This window comes from Ammospiza caudacuta, chromosome 26 (genome assembly GCF_027887145.1).
Source record: "Ammospiza caudacuta isolate bAmmCau1 chromosome 26, bAmmCau1.pri, whole genome shotgun sequence".
NCBI lineage: Eukaryota > Metazoa > Chordata > Aves > Passeriformes > Passerellidae > Ammospiza > Ammospiza caudacuta.
Genome location: NC_080618.1, coordinates 5,920,270 through 5,932,379, shown reverse-complemented (window position 1 = coordinate 5,932,379; position 12,110 = coordinate 5,920,270). Strand labels below are relative to the sequence as shown.

At 46.4% G+C, this 12,110-nt stretch overlaps 1 protein-coding gene across 1 annotated transcript in view; it reads left to right on the top strand.

The window, feature by feature from the left end:
- Window positions 1-12,110, top strand: part of ZMAT4 (zinc finger matrin-type 4) — a 50,440-nt gene that overhangs the window by 19,470 nt on the left and 18,860 nt on the right. The window contains exon 3 of the mRNA XM_058820291.1: window positions 7,425-7,514. Coding sequence (XP_058676274.1) covers window positions 7,425-7,514 — 90 coding nt within the window. The remainder of the gene's footprint in view (window positions 1-7,424; window positions 7,515-12,110) is intronic.

Below are 12,110 nucleotides of genomic sequence, written 5' to 3'. Positions count from 1 at the left end.
AAGCCCTGTGCACAGCTCCCTTCCCAGGCACCTCTGCACACACAGACCTATTGCTGTCTAAAAATAGCTGGAGTTAAAAGGTCCTTCAGAGCAGCAGTAAAACACACTGGGAAAATGGGACCCCAGGGTTAGCAGTAGTGGGGAGGCATAAGGGATGTCACATTAAAGCTACATGGAATGAGAACAAAGAAAGGTTGCACTGGCTCAACCCTGGCCAGCATCCCTGGGAGATGAATTCCTGCAGCTCTTGCCCTTCTGCATCATCCCTTGCTGATCCTGCTGCACAGGAGGGCACCTCTCTTTGTTCCAGGTATTCACTCCCGCCTGTATTCATTATTTAAGCTCCCAGCCCGCGTTTGGATCGGGGTTCTGGGTGTTTGGCAGCAGTCTGCAGCTCTGTGTGTGTTGTGACAGACCCGCCCCCGTGCGCTCGGGCGCTCAGGAGTGACTGGCACTGACGCGGGGATTTGTTCCACACGGATCAAATGGGGATGGAATGGGAACAGCAGCGCTGCTGCTGCTGCTGTGGGGCAGCTCATGTGCACTGTGTTTGTGTTAACTTCTCTGTTGCCTGCTGGTAATGGGATGGGGGGCTGTATCCACACTGAAGTCCACTCACACTTCGATTATCTGTCCCCAAGAGTGACCCAGGATGAGGGACTTGACGTGCAGGTGAGCAGCAGGAATTTAGTTTGCTGTGTGGAGCACATATCAGAAGTGTTGCCACGTTTCTCTTCACAGAGAAAAGCAAGGCACAATTCTCCTCAAGGATCTCTGAGATTCACCTCAGAGAAAGGGAAAACACAATTCTTACAACTTGCTGTGCCTGTGTTGTGCCAAAGTAGAATGCAATATGGAGATTTTTTACCCAAAGTGATGGTGTTTTTTTCCTTGGCCTGTCAGGATGTGTGTGTGTGTTGGGACTGTTGGGACAGTCACGAGATTCTGTGCAATGTGTGCAGAGTGAGTGCTTGGCAGGTTCATTTTAGATGAAATGTATATAGTGTAGTATGATAAAGTAATTAATTAGTAAATTAATTCTGATATCCATGGAGTCAGATGCATCGCTCTCTCTCCCCTTCATCGGAGTCGGCTTTGATTTACAATATCAGAAGTTTCCAGCCTGCTCACTCTATCCCTGCATCCCCTTTCCCTTGGCATGTGTACAGAATCCTGGAATGGGTTGGGTTGGAAGGGACCTTTAAAGGTCTGGTCCAACCTCTGCCAAGAGCAGGGACCCCTTCAGCTCAATCAGGGCGGTGCATTGCCTGGAAAAATCCCATCATACCAACGGATTAAATGCATGGTTGCGTTAGTGTAGATGTAAGATCCACCTGCAGAGAATGTGAGGCACTCAGAAGGGACTAGCAGTGGGTTTAGGGAGGAGCAGGTGCCTGTGGTGGCCCAGATGCTGAGCCTGGCTGCTCCTGCTCTGCTGCTCTAAGGAGAGTTATTTCCTCTCCACAGGGTACCCAGCAGTGTGTTGGACAAGAGATACTTTGACTACAGTCAAAACCAATAGAGGAAGCAGTAAAGCTAAAGATCACAGCTGAAATGGTGATTCCTGAGACAGAAAATTCATGTGTAGGATCCCCACTTGGAGTCAGCCTGGCCATCCAGGTGGAATGATCTAAGGGATAAGCAGATATAAGGAAGTGGAGCTAGTGATTGCTTGGCTGAATAGATCCTCAGTAGTTGCTTTAATGTGTAAACAAATCAATGTCCAAATGAGTTATGTGCCTCTCTTTGCTTTGGAGCAGCTGGTTTGATGGGGGTGCAAATTCAGCTGAGCACTCGGGAATTGCAGGCACATTTCTGTGTGCCCAGGAAGGCAAAAGCATGAGTAGACACTTTTTAAAAAATTAACTCGTGGAGGAAAAAGGGGAAGTTGATAGAAATGACCATAAATTATAAATGAGGCTTTTCAAAAATTACAAAGGGAGAAAAAGGACATTGGCATCCAGCAGTGTCTGGAATAACAGCCGGGGAGTTCAGCTCTGCAGCGAACCACGGGGATCTTGACAATGTTTGTTGTGTGGGTAGTAGAGGCAGAAAAGGGAAGGCATTTGCTGAAAATACTTCTCCTGTCTATTTAAAAAACGCAGAGGATGTTGTTATATCACAGAGGAAGAAATAGATTGGTTCCATTCCAGTAGAAATTTGGAAGAGGTTGTTAGGCAGCGATTACAAATTCCAGAATGATGTAGTTCAGGTCAGCAGGTCCACTAATTCCCAAGTGGGTGCTTGAAGTGTGCTGGCCACGTGCTGTGCACTGTCACTGCTGACCCTGGGGGCATGGGAAAGAGGAGGAAGAGGAGGAAGCAAGCGCAGGGCCAGGTATGGCAGTGCCAGGGGCCATGCAGGGAATCCAGCTTGGCACAGCCCATGGGCACAGCAGGACCATGGAACTGGGTTTCTGCCCAAGGTTTGGACAACTGGGCCAGCCAAAATAACTCTCTCTCCTTTGATGAGATTACAAGTGGGGCCAATACAGATAATAAAATTGGTATAATCACGTGGCTGCGTGTTGCGTGGCAATTTAATTAAGAAACTGCCAGCGCACAAAAAAACCAACACAGTGTACACTAAAAGGATTAAAACCCAACCAGTCGCCTTCTGAAAAAGAGTTTAATACAGACTAAGAGAAGCTGCAGCCATTTGGGCTGCCACAGTTCCTTCCTTCATCTCTCACCTGTGTCTCTGCTGGTGCTTGTGCTCCTCAGTGTGGGACGGCCTTTGGCTGGGGAAGAGGAGCCGGAGAGAAAAGCTAAACTGCCCAAAAGCATAAAGCTGCCAGCACAGGAGGGAGCAAGGACTGATGAAGGGATATATGGGGAATAGGGAAATGAGATTATGTGCTAGCACAGCCTGAGGGAAGCTGCAGAGATAGTTGATTTGAGCCTGATGGCAGCAGACAGGAAGAGGCTCTCACAAGCAAAGTTTAGACTGCTGGATCAGCTGGAGTCGTGGTGTAAAGAGGGAGCAGGGCCAGGGCCATGGAGGGGTCTGAGCTCCTCAGCTCTCAGTGAGGGGACTCCTCTCCCAGACCCCAGAAGGGAAGAGCTGTGTGTGTCTGTGCAGCCTGGAGACCCCTGGGCTGTAATACCTCAGATGATTCAGTCCTCCCCAGAGCCACTGTTCCACCTTTAATTTCAGCCTTTTAGTCCTTTCCCAGCCATGCAGCCAAATGCCAGAAAATTTGAATGTACCCTGCTTGTCCTACAAGGGGGAGCTGGTTCCATGCAAGGCCGGGTTGGCTGGACAGCATGGGGGGCTGGAATTGGATGATCATTAAAGTCCATTCCAACATCAAAAATTCCTTATTTCTATGAAGAGATGCTTTGCTTGCTCAAGGCATGAATGCAAATTAAAAAAAAATAATTTTAACAACATATTTTGTTCTTGCTCAGGGTGGGAAGAGGGATGAGAAGCCCCTCCATCAAACAGGGCTGTGTCCCAAACCAGCTCCAGGTCCTGCCAGCTGCCACTGCTCCCACAGGGACCCCACTGCCTGCTCCAGGCACAGCGTGCTGCAAAACCCAATTTATGCAAAATCAAATTGCATTTCATAGCACAATCTCGCTCTGCTCTGCCCTTTTATGTTTTAGGGTTGAATTGCCAGAACTTTGCTGTCTCTGCCACGATCTTCTGTACTAGAGTAGATTTGATAGAGATAGAAATGATCCATTTATTTACTTTTATTGATGAGCCTTACAGTAGCAAATGAGCTTGCAATGCAGAACTCTGCAGCAGCTGTGTGAAAACAGACTGAGCTCCCTGCATAGTCAGGGCTGGTTTTCAAGCCTGCAGTATTAAACCAGACTTAGTGCCTTGAAAAGGTGCTATTCCCACTAGAGACAGGAAAGTGAGAATGCCTTGGGCATAACACTTTGCTCAAAAGAAATATTCAGGGGCACAGAAACCCCTTTATTGCACCCAAAATGAGGTTGTGGTGGCTGTTGGAGCCATGAGTGTTCATTCCATGTAAATCCTGTGGATTTAGAGATGTGGCAAAGTTTTGTCTTTCCTAAAGCTTGTGGATGCGTTGAGATGGGTCAGAATAGGAGCTGCAGGTGCCCTCATCCCAGTTCCTCCCGGTTCATCCCAGTTTTCTGGCTCCTATTTGTGGTTCTTCCACAGGTGCTATTCCCACTAGAGACAGGAAAATGAGAATGCCTTTGGTGTAACACTTTATACAGCTACAAAAGAAATATTCAGGGGCACAGAAACCCCTTTTTGCACCCAAAATGAGGTTGTGGTGGCTGTTGGAGCACGAGGCAGCATGCTCATTCCATGAGTGCTCATTCCATGTGAATCCTGTGGATTTACAGATGTGGCAAGGTTTTGTCTTTCCTAAAACTTGTGGATGTGATGAGATGGGTCAGAATGGGAGCTGCAGGTGCCCTAATCCCAGTTCATCCCAGTTTTCTGGCTCCTGTTTGTGATTCTTCCACAGGTGCTATTCCCACTAGAGACAGGAAAGTGAGAATGCCTTGGGCATAACACTTTGCACAAAAGAAATATTCAGGGGCACAGAAACCCCTTTATTGCACCCAAAATGAGGTTGTGGTGGCTGTTGGAGCCATGAGTGTTCATTCCATGTAAATCCTGTGGATTTACAGACGTGGCAAAGTTTTGTCTTTCCTAAAGCTTGTGGATGCATTGAGATGGGTCAGAATGGGAGCTGGATGTGCCCTAATCTCACTTCCTCCCAGTTCATCCCAGTTTTCTGGCTCCTGTTTGTGGTTACAGATGTGCCAAGGTTCTGTCTTTCCTAAAGCTTGTGGATGCTGTGAGATGGGTCAGAATGGGAACTGGAAGTGCCCTAATCCAGTTCATCCCAGTTCATGCCAGTTCAGCCAGTTTTCTGGCTCCTGTTTGTGGTTGTTCCTCTGGCCCCCCCATGTGTCTGGCACTTGCCCTCCTTGCAGGTTTTCAGCAGGGAGAGGATAACAGATTTACAGATGTGGCAAGGTTTTTGTCTTTCCTAAAGCTTGTGGATGCTGTGAGATGGGTCAGAATGGGAGCTGGAGGTGCCCTAATCCCAGTTCCTCCCAGTTCATCCCAGTTTTCTGGCTCTTGTTTGTGGTTTGTTTGTGGTTGTTCCTCTGGCCCCCCCATGTGTCTGGCACCTGCCCTCCTCGCAGGGTTTCAGCACGGAGAGAGGATAACCCGCAGTGCTGTTTGCGAGCAGCACGCTCAGAATAATCACTGTGCTCCTGCCGTGCTCCTGCTGGGGTGTTGGGATGATAAATACACATGTAAATGTAGAAAATGCCAGAGATAAAGTGGATGACAAATGGGCTGTGCTTCCTCTGCTCTGCAGAGGGAAGGAGATGCTCAGCACATACACGCGGAGGCCAGGGATGATTTTAAGCTCCACTTTTATGATCATAAGATAATAAGGTTGCATAAGGAGCTGTGTAGTTTTAAATTATGCCAAACAGAAGTCATTCCTTTACCTTGGCTTTCACAAACCCAAACAGTTGCCCCAAGAAAGGTGAGAGGTGTTGTACAGAAGCCTGAAGCTTTGTTGCCTTTTAACTCTGACACCTGGGCACCATTTGTGGTCCGGCTGAGCACCATAAAAATGATTCCTCTTGGCGTCTTTGCAGCTTGCACACACCCAGCAACCCCTCCCAGCTTTTTTTGCCCCTCCAAACAGAGCAGGCTGTGGCTGTGTGAGCGTGGGCATGGTGACGTGCTGGATGGAGCCGGGCGAGGGAAGAGCCTCGTGACTCTGGGGAGGATGACTCGAGGGAGGCTGACTGCTCTGCAGGGTGCAACAAATCCAACTGAAAAACTCTGGCCACGCCGCCTTTTCAGTGTATTTAACTGGCCCTGTGTGGTGCAAGGCTGAGCATCGCTTCAGGAGTGGCGTTGCACCTCTGTCCTGTGCATTTCAAACATTATTTGTCATTTTATTTTGTCGTTTTCTAATTACGCAGTCGCTGTCTGGGCTGCTCATTTAATAGCTGGAGCTTTGGGGTTTCCAGCACTTAGCTCTGACCATGGAAGGTCACTTTTGCCAAATGCAGCAGGAAGACAAGCTGGGGACAGATATTTGACATTATTTGTCTTGACTGATTTGCTCTGTGGAAAAAATTATTGCACAGTCACATTTCTGCATGCGAATACAAATATAGCTCCCTGCAAATTTAGCTCCAAGTTTATACCACAGGAAAAAGAATGTTCCAGAACATGCTAATGGTAATTTAATATTTTCAAATTGCAGCTCTGTGATGTGGAATTATAACATTACGGTGCTGTTGTTCTCTGGGGCAGTAGGAAAGGGTGATTTAAAGGAAACATTTGCATGGTAACAGCTCCCCATGTGTCTGCTGCCCATATGCTGGGTGCAGTTATTTTGTGGCTGCAGGCTTTTCCCCCCTGCATCTGCTGGAAGACAAGACCTGATGTAAGTCAGGCTTTTGAAGGTTTTTATGTCTGTGCTCCTGCTGTAGAAGCTTTAAAATCTTCCTTTAAGTCTTGCCAGTCCCAAGGATTTGCTTTGGCTGCTGCTGCTGGGGTCACCAGGGGAGCTCCTGTCTGTTCTGACCCTCACCTGCCCATGAGCTCCACCTGTGAAACCTGCTCGTGTCTCCCTCACAGCAGATTATTTGCCCTTTTAATGTTTTATTACTCTAGAAGTGTAGGAGTTCTGGGTTTGGTCTGTGTGTCTGCCTGTGGTGGTGTCTCAGGATGAGGGAAGAGATGAGAATCTTGACTCCATGTTTCAGAAGGTTGATTTATTATTTTATGATATATATTATATTAAAAGAAAATTATATATCAAAACTATACTAAAAGAATAGGAGAAAGGATTTCATCAGAAGGCTTGAAAGGAATAGAAAGGAATGATAATAGAATCTTGTGACTGACCAGGGAGTCCAAGACAGCTGGACTGTGACTGGCCATTAATTAAAAACAACCACATGAGACCAATCACAGATGCACCTGTTGCATTCCACAGCAGCAGATAATTACTGTTTTTCTTTTCCTCTGAGGCTTCTCAGGAGAAAAAATCCTAATGAAAGGATTTTTCATAAAATGTGTCTCTGACACCACAGGGTGCTGTTGTGTCTCTGGCTGAAGCTCAGTAACCCACATCCTTCAATCTGCCCCTCTATGGAAATGGTCTGGTAACAAATTCTGTCCTTCCCTGGCTGTCTGTGACTTGGACAGGGGCCAGGGTGGGCCATTTCTTCATCCCACAGCTCATTCCAGCTGGGTGCAGAGCTCTGTGAACATTCAGAAAAGCGCAAATGCTCCTCACCTGGATCCCTCTGCCTTTTCTCCCCCAGTGGCGGATATGTGTGTCAGGGGGGGTGTGAAATCTGACTGTGGGTTGGTGTAGTGAGCACAGCAACAGAGCCCCTTGCTCCTTGTAACTTCATTTTTGGTTTTTTTTTTTTGCATTCCAGAGTCGGAAGCATGCCAGCAAAGTCCGCCTGTACTACATGCTTCACCCCGTGGATGGAGGCTGCCCGGCCAAAAAGCTGCGCTCAGAAAATGTGGGTACAACCCTAACCCTATTTATTCAGTTTCTTTGTGCGTCATTGACTCTGGCCTACAACATTCTCTCTTACAGCCACAGCTGATCAGGTGCCCAGAGGTAACATTTAGATTAGCTGAAATGCAAAGTAACTGGAAATAATTTTCAATAAACTGCGCAAGAATTATTACGCGCCTCAGCAGCAGTAATTGTGTTTTTAGTTATTTGAATGTTCTTTCATAGGGAAAAATGTGCTGATAGCAAATACTCAGGGCTTGCTCCATTTCTTCCAATTCTTCCAGACCAGGCTGAGTGTGCTGGTGAGCAGCTGGGGCAGGTGATAGGGGCAATGCCTCCAGGTTGATGTGCTTTATCCAAAGGCTCCTCACTCACCTCTGCTCTCCGTCTGCAAGTTTAAAGATTGGCCATTGGCTTCCTCTGCTGTGTTCCAATAAACAAAGGGAGGTGAGGAATTGGACCAGCTCACAGCCATTTGTCAGGCAGTAGATAGGAGGAGGCTGAATTTTTAAGAGATGGCTTCATGGGGAATTATTCATTTGGCTCCTTCCCAAGTTCTGCTGCAGTGAGGTTCCCAAACCAGTTCAGTGTGACTGGGGCTGAGTGCTGTTGATATTCAGTGTGATATCTTGTAATTAAAGGGAGAAGCATGCAAGTTTTGCCCAAGGAATCTGAAAGCTCATTTACGTAGTAATTGAACCCTAGTGAACTTTTCTGTTGCACACAGAAAATTGAAACACCAGTGAACTTTTCTGTTGCACACAGGCCAATTGCAGATGCAATGTGCCTTTCGCAGCAGGACCTTGCAGTGATTTTATTAATAAGATAAAATAAAATATTTTATTGTTTATAATACATAAATATAAAAATACATTCTAAAAATATATTTTATATATTTATATGTAATTTTATATATTTATGTATTTTAAAAATTATTTATTCATATATTAATTTATATATTAATCTGTTTATATACTCTTGAAATATTTATATATATTTATAGATATTTAAAATATATAGAGAAATATATTTTTAAATATATTATTTTTACTGTCATTAATAACAGTGTGGTCACTACAATGGACAGGTACATGGAGATGGGGAACAGAGTCCTCTAAGGGGTTTGATTACAAGGAGCCACATTCTGCATGTGCACCTCATGGGATGTGGAGGACAGAGAACCAATCAAACCTCAAATAAGTCAAATTTGAACGATTTCCCACTGTTTTTGTGAAAGGCAACATAGAGAAGGAATGTAATTCTGTGTTTGCTGATGCTCTTCCCAAGGGCAGCCCTGGTGGGGGTGGATTAACGTGTCCTCATGTTCTAGGTGAATGCCAGGCTAGGCCAGACCTAAATGCTAAAATTATTTGTGTTGTAAAAATATAGCAGGGAAAATCTGCCAACATTTCCAGCTCAGAGTAGGCCTGTTGCTGATCAGATATTATACAAGCCTTTGCATTTGGAGAGAGCAGAACTATTTAGGATGCCTCTAATGCTGCACAATTGCATCCCTGCCATGTGAACATGCCCAATCCTAGCAGTGTCACTCAGGCCATGGCACAGAGACTTTAATGAGCATTAGAAACAACCCATGAAAACCAATTAAATTTCTGTAGAAGTAGCTGCAGCTAAAAAGGGAATATTAGCCTTTTTTTTTCATCAAAACTGTTCCATGGCTGGGTGCCATTGGGTTTGTGTTCTGCTGACCACAGAACTAACACCTTGTCCTTCTGCCAGGTGGCAGCAGGAGGGTGAGGTGGCTGCAGCTGTGGGTACTCAGTGCAATGGGATTGGAAACAGAATTTGCTTCCTGACCTTTCTGTGAGGCCAAGGGAGGGGTTGGCTGCTGTTCGAGGATTGCAAAAAAACTGCATTTCCAAAACACCCCTGAAGTAGAAGCTTTATATAAGTAGTCTTCCCATAGATTACTCAATTGTTTTGTTCTTTATTATTGGTTTGATTTGGTGTGGAGGAGGGGAAAACCCTCATGTCTTGACCTTCCATGAGTTGGTACTTGCTTTTTGCTGGTACCATGACAAAAACAGGCTCCAGAACAGAAATGACCTGAATTTCCTAAGGAGCAGCACAGAAAGTAGCTCTTTACAGCAGCACCAAAAATTAATTCAAATTTCAAAGTTACTTTGCAGCACTTTAATGCTGTGGTTTATGCTGCTCTGTTCTAGGGTTTGTATAATCTTTTCTTCTTAGTAAAACTTGGGAAATGAAGGCAGCAGATTTGTATCTGTGGAATGAAAATCCTTACTTTTCCTGTGGATTGCTTAAGGAATGGCCTGTGTGAGGATTATGCCTTGTTAACAGGCAGCCAAATTACTGAGGTTAATTCTGTTGGATATATGAGGCTGAAGTTTCTAATATCACAAAAAGCAGCCTAATAAATGAGGCTGGAGCAGGGGAAGAGTGGGGATGTCAGTGCTGGGAGACAGATGCTGGGAGACAGATGTAAATCCAGTGCTGTGTTCTGTTGTGTTTCAGTTCGTATGAAGCCAGTGGCTTCTGTGCTGCCTCGTAGTGAAGGTTTGTGAGGTGGGATGGGCTGGAGGAAGCTGCAGAAGCAGAATGTAGAAATATCCCTTGGCAGCAGGGGGTTAAGGAGCTGCTGGTGGATTTACAGACCAGAGCTGTCAGTGCCTGGTCACTCTTTCATTCCTGGGAGTGTTTTGTATTTGCAGGGACCCCCATGGCAGGAGGAATGATGAATCTGACTCCATGTTCTCAGAAGGCTAATTTATTATTTTATGATACTATATTATATTAAAGAATACTAAACTATACTAAAGAATAAAGAAAGGATACAGACAGAAGGGTAAAAAGATAATAATGAAAAGTCGTGACTCTTTCCAGAATCTTGACACAGCTTGGCACTGATTGTCCAAAGAGTAAAAACAACCAGAATGCAATAAAACAATCACCTGTGGTAAACAATTTCCAAACACATTCCAGATGAGCAAAACACAGGAGAAGCAAATCAGATAATTACTGTTTTCATTTTCTCTGCGGCTTCTCAGCTTCCCAGCAGAAAAATCCTTGGCAAAGGGATTTTTCAGAGCATGTGAATGCCACAAGAGTGGACTGTGGTGCAGAACACCCCCAGGGAGCAGCCAGCTGCCCCTTGTAGAGCCCTGTGGCCCAGCTGAGCCCTGTGCTTGCAGCACCTGCACAGCCCTGGGTGTCTTTTGTCACCGTGTCATTCAGCAGGTGACAAAAGACACCCGGATCAGCTTCCCCCTGCCCTCTTGGGTTTCAGGTAAAACAGCCCCTGACAAATGAGAAGGCATAATTACCCTTCAGGGCTGGATCACCTGCAGCACCTCTGGCTCTGTGCAGGGCTTTGGGTGGTGGAGGAGGGAAGGGAAGTGATGCTGCTGAGGGATGATCCACACTTGGGGAAATTCTTAACCCAAATACCTCATGTTGGTGTATAAAACTGCTCTAAAAATAAAAGCTCTGCATCGTAGAGGTCTGTCATGGTTTGGGGACACCCCTGTCCTGCTGGTGGCTGCCACACATGGAGGTGCTGTCCCAGAGCCTTGGGTGAACCCAGGTGAGCTGCACAGCCAGCTGTGGGTCAGTGTAAATGGGACTCTGAGCTCTGCGTGAGGTATTGGAAGGCTCTTTGAGGGGGCTTTAATTTTTTATTTTTAATTGCAGTCTAGCTGAGAAAGTAGGTTGAAAAGGGAAAAGTGTCACTGAAGAGCAGCCCTGGCAGAGGAAGAGACCCTGGTGCATTAACACTGAAGTGTATCAGCTTTTCAAACGAGCTCTGTTGGAGGCTCTTTATGTGTTGCCACTGATGATCAATAGATACTGGAAATTTTCTACTCTGCTCTTAACTTTCAAGTGATTTCCCTTTGAAGGCATAAAATATCTTGAGAGAAAGCTATTTAAAAGAAGTGCAAATTACACTCAGAACAGTACTAAACACCTCTTGAGATTCCTCCCTAAGGTTTGATTTACAGTTATCAACAACAAAAAAGTCATGAAAATCAGTCATTTTTCTAAAAGTGGATTTTTTGGAGGGGAAAAATGACCTTCAGTGGTGGGTCAGATGTGTGTCAGTGTCCACTCTGTGTTGGGTTCACCCAAGGCTGGTCTTGGATCCTGCTGGAGGGACCTGAGAGCTTTCAGACAGTTCATTTATTTCTCCCACCTGCAGAGTGGGTTGTGCCCCCCAGATGTGTCCCCCCAGATGTTTTGGGGTCTCTTCAAAAAGTGCACGAGGAGGAAGCACCGGTGTTGGATGGCAGGGAAAGCTCTGGGTCTGTGTGACTCCCTCAGAGAGAGGAGGAGCAGAGGATGAGGGAAGGAAGGCTTGGGGTGTGCCAGGAGCTCCGGGGCCATGTGGGACAGAGGGACGGGCTGAGAGACATGGGGACAGGCTGAGGGACATGGGGACGGGCTGAGGGACATGGGGACAGGCTGAGGGACATGGGGACAGGCTGAGGGACACAGGGATGGGCTGAGGGACACAGGGACAGGCTGAGGGACACAGGGATGGGCTGAGGGACATGAGGACAGACTGACGGACAGGCTGAGGGACACGGAGACGAGGTGAGGGACACGGGGACAGGCTGAG